This window comes from Rhinoderma darwinii, chromosome 1 (genome assembly GCF_050947455.1).
Source record: "Rhinoderma darwinii isolate aRhiDar2 chromosome 1, aRhiDar2.hap1, whole genome shotgun sequence".
Lineage (NCBI taxonomy): Eukaryota > Metazoa > Chordata > Amphibia > Anura > Rhinodermatidae > Rhinoderma > Rhinoderma darwinii.
Window position 1 is genome coordinate 493,612,831 of NC_134687.1, and position 17,304 is coordinate 493,630,134.

Below are 17,304 nucleotides of genomic sequence, written 5' to 3' on the forward strand. Positions count from 1 at the left end.
TCTGCTAATATCATGTCTGTGGAATTTGCTATGTCTCTAGCTATGCCTTTGAATGATTTGCCTAAACCTGTAGTGGGTATCGACTCCACTCCTCTTGCTAATGGTTATTTTACACAGCATACCCCTGTTTTTGAACTCCTTGTTGGCTCCATGCATTTGGAGCAGTGCTCTGTACTGTTGATGCAGGGATTATCGTCCGATTTGGTTTTAGGCCTTCCCTGGTTGCAGTTGCATAATCCCACGTTTGACTGGAATACTGGGGATCTTACCAAATGGGGTAATGAATGCTTGACGTCATGTTTTTCTGTTAATTCTATTTCTCCCCCTGAGGAGGTGAACACGCTACCTGAGTTTGTTCAGGACTTCGCTGATGTTTTCTCTAAGAAGGCCTCCGAAGTGTTACCTCCTCATAGAGAATACGATTGCGCTATCGATTTGGTACCAGGAGCTAAGCTCCCTAAGGGTAGGATATTTAATCTCTCTTGTTCCGAACGTGAAGCCATGAGAGAGTATATCCAGGAATGCCTGGCCAAGGGTTACATTCGCCCTTCTACTTCTCCGGTAGGTGCTGGCTTCTTCTTCGTAGGGAAGAAGGATGGTGGTCTTAGGCCATGCATTGACTACCGTAACTTGAATAAGGTTACTGTAAGGAACCAGTATCCCCTTCCTTTGATTCCTGATCTCTTTAATCAGGTTCAGGGGGCCCAATGGTTCTCTAAGTTTGATCTACGGGGGGCGTATAACCTTATCCGCATCAAAGAGGGGGATGAGTGGAAGACTGTGTTTAACACGCCCGAAGGTAATTTCGAATACCTCGTCATGCCCTTTGGGTTGTGTAATGCTCCCGCGGTCTTCCAGAATTTCATAAATGAGATTTTAAGAGATTACCTGGGGGTATTTCTTGTAGTGTACCTTGATGACATACTTGTGTTTTCCAAGGACTGGTCCTCCCACATTGAGCATGTCAGGAGGGTGCTCCAGGTCCTTCGGGAAAACAAGCTGTTTGCGAAGACCGAAAAATGTGTGTTTGGGGTGCAGGAGATACCATTTTTGGGTCAAATCCTCACTCCTCATGAATTCCGCATGGACCCCGCCAAGGTCCAGGCTGTGGCGGAATGGGTCCAACCTGCCTCCTTGAAGGCGTTACAGTGCTTCTTGGGGTTCGCTAATTATTACAGGAGATTTATTGCTAACTTCTCGGTCATCGCTAAGCCTCTTACGGACCTCACTCGCAAGGGTGCTGATCTCCTCCGCTGGCCTCCTGAGGCTGTCCAGGCTTTTGAGGTCCTTAAGAAGTGCTTTATCTAGGCCCCAGTGTTGGTTCAGCCCAACCAAATGGAGCCATTTATCGTGGAGGTTGACGCGTCCGAGGTGGGAGTGGGGGCTGTCTTGTCCCAGGGTACCAGGTCCCTCACCCATCTCCGTCCCTGTGCCTACTTCTCCAGGAAGTTTTCGCCCACTGAGAGTAACTATGATATTGGCAACCGCGAACTCTTAGCCATTAAATGGGCATTTGAAGAGTGGCGCCACTTCCTGGAGGGGGCTAGGCACCAGGTAACAGTCCTTACCGACCACAAGAATCTGGTTTTCCTAGAATCGGCCCGGAGGCTAAACCCGAGACAAGCTCGATGGGCGTTATTTTTTACCAGATTAAATTTTTTGGTTACCTATAGGGCTGGGTCTAAAAATATTAAGGCTGATGCACTGTCGCGTAGCTTCATGGCCAGCCCTCCTTCGGAGGAAGATCCTGCTTGTATTTTGCCTCCAGGTATAATCATTTCCTCTATTGATTCTGATTTAGTCTCTGAAATTGCTGCTGATCAAGGTTCAGCTCCCGGGAACCTTCCTGAGAACAAGCAGTTTGTTCCCCTGCAATTCCGGCTAAGGGTACTTAGGGAAAATCATGACTCCGCACTATCTGGTCATCCAGGCATCCTGGGTACCAAGCACCTCATTGCCAGAAACTATTGGTGGCCTGGGTTTTGCCTAAAGACGTTAAGGCCTACGTCGCCGCTTGTGAGGTTTGTGCTAGGTCCAAGACTCCCAGGTCCCGACCAGCGGGCTTACTACGTTCTTTGCCCATTCCCCAGAGACCTTGGACCCATATCTCCATGGATTTTATCACCGATTTGCCTCCATCTCAAGGCAAGTCGGTGGTGTGGGTTGTAGTAGACCGCTTCAGTAAGATGTGCCACTTTGTGCCCCTCAAAAAACTACTCAATGCTAAGACGTTAGCTACCTTGTTTGTCAAACACATCCTGCGTCTCCATGGGGTCCCTGTCAATATTGTTTCTGACAGAGGGGTACAATTTGTTTCTTTGTTTTGGAGAGCCTTCAGTAAAAACTTGGAGATTGATCTGTCCTTCTCCTCTGCCTTCCATCCTGAAACTAATGGCCAAACCGAGAGGACTAATCAGTTTCTAGAACAATATTTAAGGTGTTTTATCTCTAACTGTCAATATGATTGGGTCTCATTCATTCCCCTCGCCAAATTTTCCCTTAATAACCGGGTCAGTAACTCATCAGGGGTCTCCCCCTTTTTCTGTAATTTTGGGTTTAATCCACGGTTCTCCTCCGTTTCACCTGGTAGTTCCAACAATCCCGAGGTAGAGGTCGTTCATCGGGAACTGTGCACAGTCTGGGCCCAGGTTCAGAAGAACCTAGAGGCGTCCCAGAACATACAAAAAACTCAGGCAGATAGAAGACGTTCTGCTAACCCCTTGTTTATGGTCGGGGATCTGGTGTGGCTATCGTCAAAGAACTTGCGCCTTAAAGTCCCGTCCAAGAAGTTTGCTCCCCGGTTTATAGGGCCGTACAAGGTCATTGAAGTCCTCAATCCTGTCTCCTTCCGACTGGAGTTGCCCCCATCTTTTCGAGTACACGACGTGTTTCATGCCTCCCTCCTTAAACGCTGCTCCCCGTCCTTGGCTCCCTCGAGGAAACCTCCTGTCCCCGTTCTCACCCCTAAGGGGGTAGAATTCGAGGTGGCCAAGATTGTGGACAGCAAGATGGTCCAAGGCTCCCTCCAGTACCTGGTCCATTGGAGAGGATACGGGCCTGAGGAGAGGACTTGGGTACCCGCCCGGGATGTTCACGCTGGGGTATTGGTCAGGAGATTACACCTTCGTTTCCCCAATAAACCAGGTCCATCTAGAAAGGGTCCGGTGGTCCCTCATAAAAGGGGGGGTACTGTTAAGGATCTGCCAGGCACAGCTTCTGTATCCACGCCCATAGGTAATCAGTCTGCACCTGCTTCTATGTCTGTGAGACTGACCATCTACCACCACTCAGGATGGCAGGCTTAGGAGTGGGAGAGCCTATCACAGCCTGGCCAGACGGAGCTAGCTCCCGCCCTCTGTCTATTTATACCTGCCTTTCCTGTTCCTCCTTGCTTGTTATTCTTCTCTGTTGGTTTCCTGGCCCTGCTGCAGCTTCTTGAACTACTTGTCCCTGCTTCGTATTGACCCTGGCTTACTGACTACTCTTCTGCTCTGCGTTTGGTACCTCGTACACTCCTGGTTTGACTCGGCTTGTTCACTACTCTCCTACTCTGCGTTTGGCACCTTGTACTCTCCTGGTTTGACTCGGCTCGTTTACTACTCTTGTTGCTCACGGTGTTGCCGTGGACAACTGCCCCGTTTCCCTTTGTTCTGTGTTTCCTTGTCTGGTTGTCTGTCGTGCACTTATTGAGTGTAGGGACCGTCGCCCAGTTGTACCCCGTCGCCTAGGGCGGGTCGTTGCAAGTAGGCAGGGACTGAGTGGCGGGTAGATTAGGGCTCACTTGTCTGTTTCCCTATCCCTGTCATTACACAGGGATATTATTCCCAATATGTGTCCAAAGATATGGGATTGGTGACTTGCTGGTATCTCCTCCTACTTATAAATATTCATGGTTTTTTTGGCAATTTACTGTTTTTAACTGTTTATATGGTGTATTTTCACTGTGCTTTTTTATGCACCTACTTTTATTGTATTTAAATTACACTATTATGTGTTTCTTTGATGTTTTTTTGTAATAATTATCACTGATGATGTAACCACAAGTGAAGGGTATAAAACCCTGGTTGAGACATAGCACCATTTCTTGAGAAAGGTCCTGCTGAGAGGACTGAAACATAGTAATTTCTACATGGGTTAAATAAACCACAATTCTTTTGCAACTACTTCTGAAGTGCTGCGATTATTTCTTTGTTGCTACACACACACATACACATACATAAATATATATATACACTAATTTGGGCATTTTAGTAAAAGACAACTGATATGTGCTCTTATGACATGAGAATAGTCTGCATATGGGGATTTAATAGGCACAATTGTGTGTCACTGGTGTCCAGATATTCTGCTATACGGAGACTAATGTATTGGCTCAATTAATAAATAATTAAACCTTTATGTATCAATTGCAGAACCGCTTTGGGGTAATATCTACCTGTGGCTTGTGGTCCTCTAGTGCATAGAGTTGTGCTGGACAGAGTTCTTAACTTTTAAAAATAGAAAGGTCCCAAGTGGCGGTCCCCCACTCTTTATTTCTTGAAGCGTGTCTGGTTTTTTTTAAATTAAAATGCACAATAGGAGCTCTTTTTGAGAAAAGATATGTAGGGACTGTGCAGCAAGTAGAATTTTGAAGTAAGAGTCGCACCCATTACACAGTCTTTTTTTAAATTGTTGCCATTGGGCCGGAGTTATCAGGTGACTAGGGCATGTACATGTAGGTTTAGGGAAAGTATTTTATTGGACTGCAGCGCGTCTTTTAAATATGTTTTAAATATTTTTATGTGATTGTTTGTATTATCTGTTGTATCTCCGCTAATCCCATAGTGTTTTACATTTTCCAATGTGAGGATTTCTGTATGCAGAATTTTTAATACTCGACAATAAAGTACTATTCTATTCTTAGCAAGCATAAATATTGGCAGTGTACTTATGTAATAAAAATTTTAGTTTTCAGTTCTTTGAAAGTGAACTATTCTAGACAACATGAACCCTAAAACAAATGATAGAAGATTTAATGTATGCAAAAACTTTGTATTCTAACCTGCAATAGTAATACATTTCATTAAGGATATTAGAAAAGACTTGACCTTTTATATGTTGCTTTTAATAGGGGAAAATAAGGTACTAAATCTAAATGCTACTATTGTCCAAATTAATCTGCTGAGTGGCATCGCCATGCAGCCAGGACAACTGGAAGAGTGTGTGACAAGTCTTACAGTTATGTGTTATTGATGCACACATTACACCTCATTAGTCCAGCATTGGAAACATCCGTCACCATTTGTAAGCAAGAAATATTACCACTGTTTAATAAACAGCTGCAGCTGCTTTAGTGTATAAACTTTGGACACAAGCGCAGCACTGTGCCTCTTGCAGAACATCGGTGCATGTTACAACTGGGACAACCATGAGTGTCAATATTTTCCATTATTAATTAGTGCATAGAAAGCAATCTCTATTCATTATTGTCTAGTATTGGACTCCTATTTATAGGGAACCGGAGCTCAAGAACGCCTGTAACTTGAGACGTGCAGGCCACACTAACTTGTATAAGTATGCACTTGAAGTCGAGGGTGAGTTTCTAACACTAGAAGTATAATCCTGAATATTAATAGATGTGATAGAAGAGGATTCACTGACACCCTTCACTGACAACTTTTTCATGCTTATCTGATTCATAGATCCTAATAATAAGCCTCAATTGTGAATTATGTGTGAAGGCTTTCTCTTTTCTAAGCTGCCTCCTGACAATATGGAGGCTACTTGCATGATACTGATACAGCTGTATCTTTTGTCCTATGCAATATACATTGTAATTAGATCGCCCCTAAGCCAAATTTTTTTCTAAACTGAATAGCCCCAAATTTGATAACCTTTTATGGTACTGAAATTCACCCATTCCATGAATTACCTTGGTCGCTCTTATTTGCACCCGTTCTTGTTCAGTTATGCCCTTCTTATACACAAGTGCCCAAAAATGTCCACAATATTCTATGTGTTGTCTGATTAGTGATTTGCATACATGGTTACATAGTAATGAATACATATGTCCATTAAGTAGAGATGAGCGAATTTACCAAAATCTATTTCAGGCCTGCTCCGGTCGAATCAGCTGTCCAATTCAATTTGGTCCAATATATATCGCTGTGAATCAAAAGTTCCCCGATTGCCCTCAAAACTCGCATCTGAGACTGATATTTTCTAAGACTGTATGCAACCTCTTTTGAGCACTTAAAGGGGTTGTCCACCTTCTGACAACTGATGACGTATCCACTCATCGGTGCGGGTCTGACACCCGGACTCCACACCGATAAGCCGCTCCAGTGGCCTGCAGGCACCGGATGTTGTGGCACATAATGCTATGTATGGAGTACGGAAGGAGTAGGTCTGCTCCTACACACTTAAATAGAAGCAGACCTGCAGTACTGCAGCTCGGCCCCTTGTACGTCTGGTGCACGGAGGCACCGGACCAGCTGATCTGTGCGGGGCCCGGATGTCGGACCCCCACAAATCAAGTACCAATGACCTAATGACCTATCCGGCAGATAGATCATCAGTTGTCAGAAGCTGAAAAACCCCTTTAACGCCAAGCCAGCATTAGTAATGTCAAAGTGACAGCAACATATATATTAGGGGTAGAGGGAGGGATAGCCGCAGTGCATTTTGGGACGGTTGCCTGCAAGATATTATGGGGAAGCCCGTCCGTTATCATGGGAACCTTTTTCTAATCTGTAAATTTGTCCCCAGCCACAAACCCCAAACGTTTCGGAATTCGTCAAATGTAACACTTTTGGGGAATTTGGATCAAATTCAATTCGGGAAGATTTGTTTCGTTCATCTCTACCATTACATGGGTTTTCCGGGACAGCAATACTCAATCCTCTGAACACTTTAACATGTTAGTTCAGTTTACTTTGCAGTATACTTAAATTTGTATTTGTTTTCCATATCTCTATTCTGGTCACCTGATGCCATTTGCTTTAAAATCGGTACTTCCACCGACATCACGCACATCCCTATTCAGATCTCTTTTCCTTGGTGCATCCAGGATATGGGTATGACATTTGTGACGTGGCTGTGTACTATAAGAGGGAGCAGACTGCATCTCCTAGTGCTCTGAGCATGCGTGATAGTTCCACATTCTGTGTACACTGCGCATGCTTAGTCTTCATTAATAATAGCGCCTGCGTCAAGTTTACAACAAACAGGGGAGAATACTGGGCAATTAGGCAACTGCCTGTGATCCCAGCATACAGCAATCTGTGAGAGGTGAACAGCATGATGGGAGTGGACCGGAAACATCAATGTACCCGAAGAGCGGCATGTAAACAAACGGCTGTGGGAGAAAAAGAAGTGCAAATCGGAGGGGAAGCATGAAAGAAAAAGGTATTTAGGGGGTTTAGAGGTCACAATAATGTGGCAAAAATGCTTTTAAAAATTAATATTTGGTCGGAAAACCTATTTAAGTTAAACCAGGGGAAGGGAAAGGACATAGATGAAAGGAAGGGGGAGAATTCTATTAATTCAAAAGAAGGCAAAAAATACTTCATAATGCAAGAGCCAATCTGCCCTAAAAGGGAAAGAAAATTGTTCCTGACCCCAAAGAGCGATTAGACTGTATTATGACAGGGATTCTTTAGGTTTACATAATAACTAATGTTATTTTATTTCAAGAAATCATCCAAGCTGTTTTTGAAGCACTCAACTGTTGCTGCTAAAACTGATTCCTGAGGTGACTATTTCACAGCTTTTACAGTAAAGAAACCTTGTAAATATACTATTTATTAAACCGCTATTCTGCAGCACGCTTTTCGTGCTGAAAATAAAATGTAAACCGGACGGACCCCATTTTATGTTTAATTCAATACGGACACAACAAAGTTCTAGCCTAAATAGTGGCTCATCTATTTTTTTTTCAACTCTGATTAAAAAGCAAACGACAGATAGGGAGCAAATGTTCCTTGGGACCAGCCTAGCCTTCTCTGCCCAATTTGTTTCATTAAATAGATTTTCCAAAAACAAAATTATGTGGAGTACCTCTTTAACCCCTTCCTGCCACAGCCATTTTTCAGATTTTCAATTACATTTTTTCCTCCCCATGTTCCAAAAGCCCTAACTTTTTAATTTTTGTCCTATGAGGGCTTGATTTTTGCACGACGGGTTGTACTAGGAAACAGGAAAAAAATTATTTCTGGGGTAGGAATTTAAAAACACAGTAATTCCTCCATTGTTTTTTTGCGCTCCTTTTTTACGGAATTCACTGTGCAATTAAAACAGCATGTTAACTTTATTCTGCGGTTCAATACGATTACGGCAATACCAAATTGATATCGTTTTTGCTATATTTTACTACTTTTACAAGGAAAAAACGAACTGAAAAATAAAATTTATTTTGTGTTGCCAAATTCTGAGAGCCATAACTGTTTTATTTTTCCGTCGATTAAGCGGCATGAGGGATTATTTTTTGTGGGATAAGCTATCGTTTTTAATGCTACCATTTTGGGGTACATGTGAGGTTTTAATCACTTTTTTTTTCCATTTATTGTGGGAGATGAGGTGACCAAAAATTTTAGGGGGAAAATGGGAAAAGGTTTTTTTTTTTAACTCTTAATATCTTTTTTGTACATAAAGAAACCGTTATTTAACTGATTTTTACTTTTATTTTTTTATTAGTCCCCCTAGGGGACTTGACCAGCGATCTTTGGATCGCTTGCACTATATACTGTAATACTAATGTATTTCAGTATATCGTCTTTCTGACAGTCATCTATTAAGCCCTGCCAGTAGCAGGCCTTAATAGGAGCACAAAGATGGCAGACCTAGGGGCCCAGATTAGGCCCCCAGGCTGCCATAGCAACCATCGCGAACCCGCGATGCATCGCGGAGGGGGGCGATGAGTTGTTTAAATGCTGCAGTCGCTATTGACCGCGGCATGTTATGGGTTAAACGAGCGGACTCGCGCATGAGCGCGATCCCACTCATTACTGTGAAGTGTCGGCTGTAACATACATCTTACAACCTGCATTGTATGGGGCGGGCTCAGCCTGTCAGCCCGCTCCATACTTCCCCTACCTGGCTATGACGTAGCCATACGTCAAATGTCGGGAAGGGGTTAAAGAGAACCTGTCATCTACATTAAACAGCCCTTACTGAGGGCAGCATTATGTAGTGACAGACAAGCTGATTAAGGCGGTCAGTAACTTATGTGCTAATGTGAACCATTTTCTGAGAACTTACATTTAGAAACCTGGCAGCGCCACCAAAGATGAGTCTGGCACATTCATGAGCTGCCACCAGCTGCGCCTACTCTCCTCTAGCTCCGCCAACTCTACGCTGAATGACAAATGAATCGAAAACGCACAGTAATAGGGAGACATCTGTAGGTAGAGCTTTTGGTAGCTCATGAATACGCCAGACTCATCTTTGGCGGCTCTGCCCGGACTCTGAATGTAAGTTCTCATAACAGGGTTCATATTAGCACATAAGTGACAGACCACTAGAATAAACGTGTCTATCAGGGTCGTATTTGCCTATAGGCACAGGGGGTGCAGTGCCTAGGGCGTCCAGCAGGGGGGGGCGGCTGCAGGGTTGTATTTTTTTTTTTTCTTTGGCCTGTGGCGCAGGCGGCGTGATGACAGAAAAGACCAGGCCTGCATCAAGGGAAACTTTATTGGTGAGCCCTGCCGACGCTAGTCACTGCTAGCACGGGGACTCCTTTGTATCTTAACCCCTTAGTGACCAGCCTATTTTAGGCCCTAATGACCAAGCTATATTTTTCATTTTTCCATAGTCGCATTCAAAGAGCAATAACTTTTTTATTCTTCCGTCGACATAACTGTATGAGGACTTGTTTTTTTGTGGGATTAGTTGTACTTTTTAATGGCACCATTTTGGGGTAGATATCATTTTTCGATTAACTTTTATAAACTTTTTTTTTGGGAGGAATAGAAAAAACCCCTGAAATTCCGCCATAGTTCGATTCGTTTTAAATTCTAAATAACATGTTACCTTTATTCTATGGGTCGGTACGATTATGACGATACCACATATGTATAGTTTTTTATGTTTTACCGCTATTGCACAATAAAAATACTTTTGAACTAAAATTATTTATTTGTGAATCGCCGCATTCCAAGAGCCGTCATTACGGTTGCGGCGATACCATATAAGTGTAGTTTTATTTATTGTTTACACTTTTACTAAATAAAACCACTTTTTATGGAAAAAAAATTGTTTTATTAATTTTTTTACTGTAATTTTTTATAATAACTTTTCTTTCACGTTTATTACTTATATTTTTAGTCCCACTAGGGGACATCACTGTGCGATCTTTAGATCGCAGATATAAAGCTTTGGTATACTTAGTATACCAAAGCATTATTGCCTGTCAGTGTAAACCTGACAGGCAATCTATTAGGACGTGCCTCTGGTGCGTCCTAATAGGCATATACCCAGGGCAGACCTGGGGGCCTTTATTAGGCCCCCGGCTGCCATGACACCCCATCGGAGGCCCGCAATTTCATTTGCGGGTCACCGATGGATGACAGAGGGAGCTCACTCCATATGCAAATGATTTAAATGCCGTGGTCAGTAATGACTGCAGCATTTAATGGGTTAAACGGCAGCAATCGAAGTAAACTTCGATCGTGGCCGGTGGAGCAGGAGCCCGGCTGTCATCAGACAGCCGAGTCCCGGCTCCAGCCTGCACGGGTTACCCGTGCAGGGCTTAGACTGGGCCGCTGTGAAAAGGCGGCGGCCTAGCCCAAGGCCCCTTAGTCACCACCGTGAAAAGGCGTATTGGTGGTTACTAAGGGTTCAAGGAGTCCCAGCACTAGGTTTATAGTGTCGCACGCACCCAAGATGCGCCAAAACTCCTGCACATCTTGGGAGATCCTGCGCCACTTACAAGGCTCAGTAAAGTAAGCAATTAGAGCTCTAAGATGTCATTGCTTGGTGTATATCACATGGTAGCCGGTTACCTACACTGGCCTACTTTTAAAAGTAGGCCAGTGAGCTGAGGTAACCTGGGACCATGTGATGTAAACTAACCAATGACAGCTTAGAGCGGTCTCTGATTAGTTTACTGTCACAGACCTAGGAAGGTAAGTATAATAATGGTTTTGTTTTTTAGGTATTAGTGTTACCAATGTTTTGTTTTGTGTTTTTTTTACAGGTTCGGTCGTGGGACTACATTGGATACGGGGACTACTCAGATGACAGCATTTTTATTTTCAATAAATTGGTTAACGAGGGTTGTGTGGGGGGGGGGTTTTATTTCAATAAAATATTTTTTCGTTGTGTCTGTTTCTTTTAACTTTATTACTATTACTGGCTGTCAGATAGACAGTGTCCATTACTAAGGCAGAGCTTAGTGTTAGCCGGTGAAGAGGCTAACACTAACCCCCATTATTACCCCGGTACTCACCACCACCAGGGGTGCCTCAAAGAGCCAGATACAATCCAGTCCCCAAACATCTGAAGTTATAGTCGGGCACTGGGGTGGCCGCAGACTGGTATTATTAGGCTGGGAAAGCCAAAAAACATTGGGCCTTCCCACCCTGGTAATGCTAGGCTGCAGCTGCTTTATTGTATTTGGCTGGTTCTGATCAGGCCTGCTCCAGTGGAAAATCTGCAGGTGCCGCCTGCACCCCAAGTAAAGCGCCGAGTGATGAGGAAGAGTAAAAGTAGGACAATGTACTGAGGTAACCGTCAGAGCATAATTTTCTCCAGTCAGCAAGGGGCGCTGCTGCAGGTGAGGTTTTTTTTTCTAAAAAATAAACTGACCTGATTAATAATAGTGGGAATGGGCTCCAGTGTTCATGTGGGGGGCAGGGGAGGGAATTTTAATGGGGTAGCACAAAGCATTTAATTTAGGGTAAGTTCACACGTAGCGTAAACACTGTGGATTTTCCGCAACGGATTTCATTGAGGAAAATCCGCAGTGAAAGGCCTCTTGCACACGGACGTGCCTGTAATCACGGCCCGCGGCTGTGATTTCCAAAGTATGGGAGCATGAAAAGTAGGACATGCTCCATATTTCCCTGTACGGTTCTACGACACGGTCACCCTTCCGTAGCGATACGGAAAGGTGTTCGCGGCTAATAGAACCGGGCGGGTCCGTAATTGCGGACCGTATTGCGGTCCGCCATTACAGAGTTTTTTTTAGGGTTGTGTGCATGGGGCCTAATACAGTAGCAGCAAAGTGGATGAGATTTGAACAAATCTCATCCACACGCTGCATAAAAAAACAACCCAAAAAACTTTCATATATTGATCCGCGGTGCGTTTTTTAAATCCGCAGCATGTCAATTTATACTGCGCGATCGCTGGTTTCCTGTTAGCACATGTTGCGATTTTTTTCGATGGAAAAAGCTGCGTTATTAGGGCAGCACAAACTCCAAATACGGCCCTGGTGTCTTTCACTCCATTATGCTGCCCCCATTTAGAGCATCATAAAGTAGATGACAGGTTCTCTTTAACCCCATCCCGACATCCGCTGTATATATATAGCGCTGTCGGAAGTGGTTTCCGCAAAGCTCAGTACAGTGACGTCGTGGTGATAGTGTGGGCTCAGGAGCTGAGCCCCCACAATCACTGCCGGGAGTCAGCTGTATATTGTAGCTGGCACCCTGCAGTAATGGCCAGGACCGGAGCTAGTCTCTGTTCTGGCCGATTAACCCCTTAGATGCTGCTCTCAATAGAGACTCGCGGGGGAGCCAATGACTGCAATAACAAACGTAGGAATAATAAAGGCTTCCATTGCTGACAACAAGATGGCTCTGGCTCAGAAGCTTAGCCAGCGTCACCAGCGGTGGGTGCAGCTGTATGTTACAGCTGACACACTGCTGTAAGGGCAGGGACTGGAGCTGGTTCTGATCCCCGACATTAACCCCTTAGATGCAGCGATTGCTGCATCTTAGTGGTTTGTAGCAAATTATGGCTGTCGACAGCTATTATGGCAACCGGAGGCATAACAATGGCCTCCTGCTCTGCCAATTACAGAAGCCGATTATGCCCCGTCCGAGGCAGAGCCTAATCGGCTTGCTGTCAGTGAACAACTGACAGTTCTAATACATTGCACTACATAGGTAGTGCAATATATTAGAACAGCAATCAAACAGTTGGACCTTCAAGTCACCTAGTTGGGACTAAAAAAAAGTGTTAAAAAAAGTGAAAAAAAAATAAAATAAATGTTTCAAGTAATAAAATAAAGCACAATCACCGCTTTTTCCCTTATCAAGTCCTTTATTATTGAAAAAAATTAAATAAACCATACATATTTGGAATAGCCGTGTCCGTAACGGGCTGAACTATAAAAATATCATGTTATTTATCCCATGTGGAATTACCAGATGGTTGATGATGAAAAAGCTTCCTCACAAGGATGTGAATAAAATGCTTATTTATTGTATGAAATACATAGGTAACAATATATATATATATATATATATATATATATATATAAAATAATTCTACGTGTTTCAACCCGGTACCTGGGTCTTCATCAGGCTCCCGGTGCCTACTTCAAAGGCCAGCAGACTGCATATTCGCTGAGTCTACGTACTCAATAAGCTCGAAGTTTGTGTTGTGGGTCGACTCCACTGCGCAACCAAAAAACGTGAGTGTGCATTATACTCTGTTTGCACTCTCGTCTGTTCATTACAGTGGCTCTACAATATCGCCTTAATGGAGTCTTACTTTTTTCCCCTTTTTTCAAATTCATTTATCCCGTAAAAAAAAAAACAAAAAAAAAAAACAATGCAAGAATTGCTGTTTTTTGGATATTTTGGCTTCCAAAAATTGGAATAAAAAGTGATCAAAAGTTGCATGTATGCAAAAATTATACCCATAAAAACTATAGCTTGTCTCGCAACAAAACAAGCCCTCATACAGCTTCTGAACATGACAACAGAGAAAATACATTCTTTTTACAAAAGTAATTTTATTGTGCAAAAAGTTGTAAAACAAAAAATGCTAGAAATTTGGTATCGCCGGAATCGTACTGACCTGCAGAATAACCTGTAATTTATATTGCATGGTGAACGCTGTATATAAAAAAAAAACTAAAACACTATGCCAGAATTGCTGTTTTTTTGGTCACCTTGCCTTCTAAAACAAAATGATAAAAAGTGCTCAAAAAGTCGCATGTACGCCAAAATGGTACTGATAATAACTACAGCTCGTCCCACAAACAAACAGCCCTCATACCACTACGTCTATGAAAAAATTAAATAAGGCTCCCATAAGTCAGGCAAGAAAATTATGCATTTCTGCAGGCCCGAGGGGAACATTTCTTTTGTTTCAGGAGGCGAATTATCAAGGCCCTAAAATGAGGGAACCATGAAAGGGGAGGAACCAAACATCTGCTGGAAGAGAGGGCGCCCGTATTATACCAGGACAACGCTTTCCCCAAACTGCAAAGGTGCAGAGTATGTAACAAAAGGGGGATTAAAAATGACCATTTGTCAATGCAACACCGGCCTGTGCAGAAAGAGTTGCTTCACAGCGTAACACACATCTATGGATTATTTTATTGTTTTTTTTACCCCATTATTATACCACCTGACTATGCCCCTGATGTACTTCACCCAGCTTACATATACCCCCACATTATAAACTAAAATACCAGTAAAACTCCAAACAAAACTACTACCAAGCAAAATCCGCGCTTCAAAATCCAAATGGCGCTCCCTCCCTACTGAGCCCTACAGTGTGCCCAAATAGCAGTTTACTTCCACAAATATGGCATCGCTAAACTAGATGTGTCTCCAGTGGCACAAGCTGGGCACGACATATTTGGCACTGAAATGGCATATCTAGGGAAAAATGTACATTTTTTACTTTGCACCATCCGCAGAGCAATCATTATGGAAAAGACCTGTGGGGGGAAAATGCTCACTACACCCCTTAATAAATGCCTTGAGGGGTGTAGTTTACAACATGGGGTCACTTCTTTTATTATTTCACATCAGCATCTCTGCAATTGTGAACCAATACTTTATAAATTGTCAAATTAGGGCTCAATTTCGCATGGTACTCTTCACTCCTGAGCCCTGTCGATTGTCCAGGCAAATGATTAGAGCCTCATGTAGGGTGATTCTAAAACCGAGAAACACAGCATAATAATTAGAGAGCTGTCTTGTTATGGTTGCACAAGCTGAGCCCCACATATAGGCATTTCTACAGTGAAGGAAATAAGTATTTGATCCCTTGCTGATTTTGTAAGTTTGCCCACTGTCAAAGACATGAACAGTCTAGAATTTTTAGGCTAGGTTAATTTTACCAGTGAGAGATAGATTATATGAAAAAAAAAAAAAAACAGAAAATCACATTGTCAAAATTATATATATTTATTTGCATTGTGCACAGAGAAATAAGTATTTGATCCCTTTGGCAAACAAGACTTAATACTTGGTAGCAAAACCCTTGTTGGCAAGCACAGCAGTCAGACATTTTTTGTAGTTGATGATGAGGTTTGCACACATGTTAGATGGAATTTTGGCCCACTCCTCTTTGCAGATCATCTGTAAATCATTAAGATTTCGAGGCTGTCGCTTGGCAACTCGATCTTCAGCTCCCTCCATAAGTTTTTGATGGGATTAAGGTCTGGAGACTGGCTAGGCCACTCCATGACCTTAATGTGCTTCTTTTTGAGCCACTCCTTTGTTGCCTTGGCTGTATGTTTCGGATCATTGTCGTGCTGGAAGACCCAGCCACGAGCCATTTTTAATGTTCTGGTGGAGGGAAGGAGGTTGTCACTCAGGATTTGACGGTACATGGCTCCAGCCATTCTCCCATTGATGCGGTGAAGTAGTCCTGTGCCCTTAGCAGAGAAACACCCCCAAAACATAATGTTTCCACCTCCATGCTTGACAGTGGGGACGGTGTTCTTTGGGTCATAGGCAGCATTTCTCTTCCTCCAAACACGGTGAGTTGAGTTAATGCCAAAGAGCTCAATTTTAGTCTCATCTGACCACAGCACCTTCTCCCAATCACTCTCAGAATCATCCAGATGTTCATTTGCAAACTTCAGACGGGCCTGTACATGTGCCTTCTTGAGCAGGGGGACCTTGCGGGCACTGCAGGATTTTAATCCATTACGGCGTAATGTGTTACCAATGGTTTTCTTGGTGACTGTGGTCCCAGCTGCCTTGAGATCATTAACAAGTTCCCCCCGTGTAGTTTTCAGCTGAGCTCTCACCTTCCTCAGGATCAAGGATACCCCACGAGGTGAGATTTTGCATGGAGCCCCAGATCGATGTCGATTGACAGTCATTTTGTATGTCTTCCATTTTCTTACTATTGCACCAACAGTTGTCTCCTTCTCACCCAGCGTCTTACTTATGGTTTTGTAGCCCATTCCAGCCTTGTGCAGGTCTATGATCTTGTCCCTGACATCCTTAGAAAGCTCTTTGGTCTTGCCCATGTTGTAGAGGTTAGAGTCAGGCTGATTAATTGAGTCTGTGGACAGGAGTCTTTTATACAGGTGACCATTTAAGACAGCTGTCTCTAATGCATGCACCAAGTTGATTTGGAGCGTGTAACTGGTCTGGAGGAGCCTGAACTCTTAATGGTTGGTAGGGGATCAAATACTTATTTCTCTGTGCACAATGCAAATAAATATATATAATTTTGACAATGTGATTTATTTTTATTTTTTTTATATATATATAATCTATCTCTCACTGGTAAAATTAACCTAGCCTAAAAATTCTAGACTGTTCATGTCTTTGACAGTGGGCAAACTTACAAAATCAGCAAGGGATCAAATACTTATTTCCTTCACTGTATGGAAAAATTGAAATTTTCACTCTGCAACATCGAGTGTAGACTCATTTCTGGAAAACACATGCGGGATTGACATGCTCACTACACCCTTAGGTGAATACTTTGAGGGGTGTAGCTTACAAAATGAGGTCACTTCTGGGGGAATTCCACTGTCTTGGTCCCGCAGGGGCTTTGCAAATGCGACATAGCGCCCAGAAACCAATCCAGCAAAATCACGCCAAATGGCGCTCCTTTCCATCTGAGCCCTACCGTGTGCCCAAACAGCCGTTTATGACCACATAAGGGGTATTGCTGTACCCATGAGAAATTGCTTTACAAATGTTGGGGTGCTTTTTTCTCCTTTTATTTGTTGAGAAAATGAAAAATTTTGAGCTAAAGCTACGTCTTATTGGAAGAAAATGAAATATTTATTTTCACTGCACAATTCTAATAAAATCTATGAAACACCTATGGGGTCAAAATGCTCGCTACACCCCTAGATGAATTCCTCAAGGGGTGAAGTTTCCCAAATGGAGT

The 17,304-nt window shown here is 43.1% G+C and overlaps 1 protein-coding gene across 2 annotated transcripts in view; it reads left to right on the plus strand.

Moving 5' to 3' along the window:
• Nucleotides 1-17,304, plus strand: part of SUSD2 (sushi domain containing 2) — a 279,345-nt gene that overhangs the window by 180,365 nt on the left and 81,676 nt on the right. The window contains exon 28 of one of the 2 annotated variants that reach the window (XM_075835497.1): nucleotides 11,174-11,241. The exons of the other annotated variant lie outside the window; for it this stretch is intronic. Coding sequence (XP_075691612.1) covers nucleotides 11,174-11,217 — 44 coding nt within the window. The 3' untranslated portion in view covers nucleotides 11,218-11,241. Of the gene's footprint in view, nucleotides 1-11,173; nucleotides 11,242-17,304 lie in introns of those variants that run through there. 2 annotated transcript variants of the gene reach the window in all.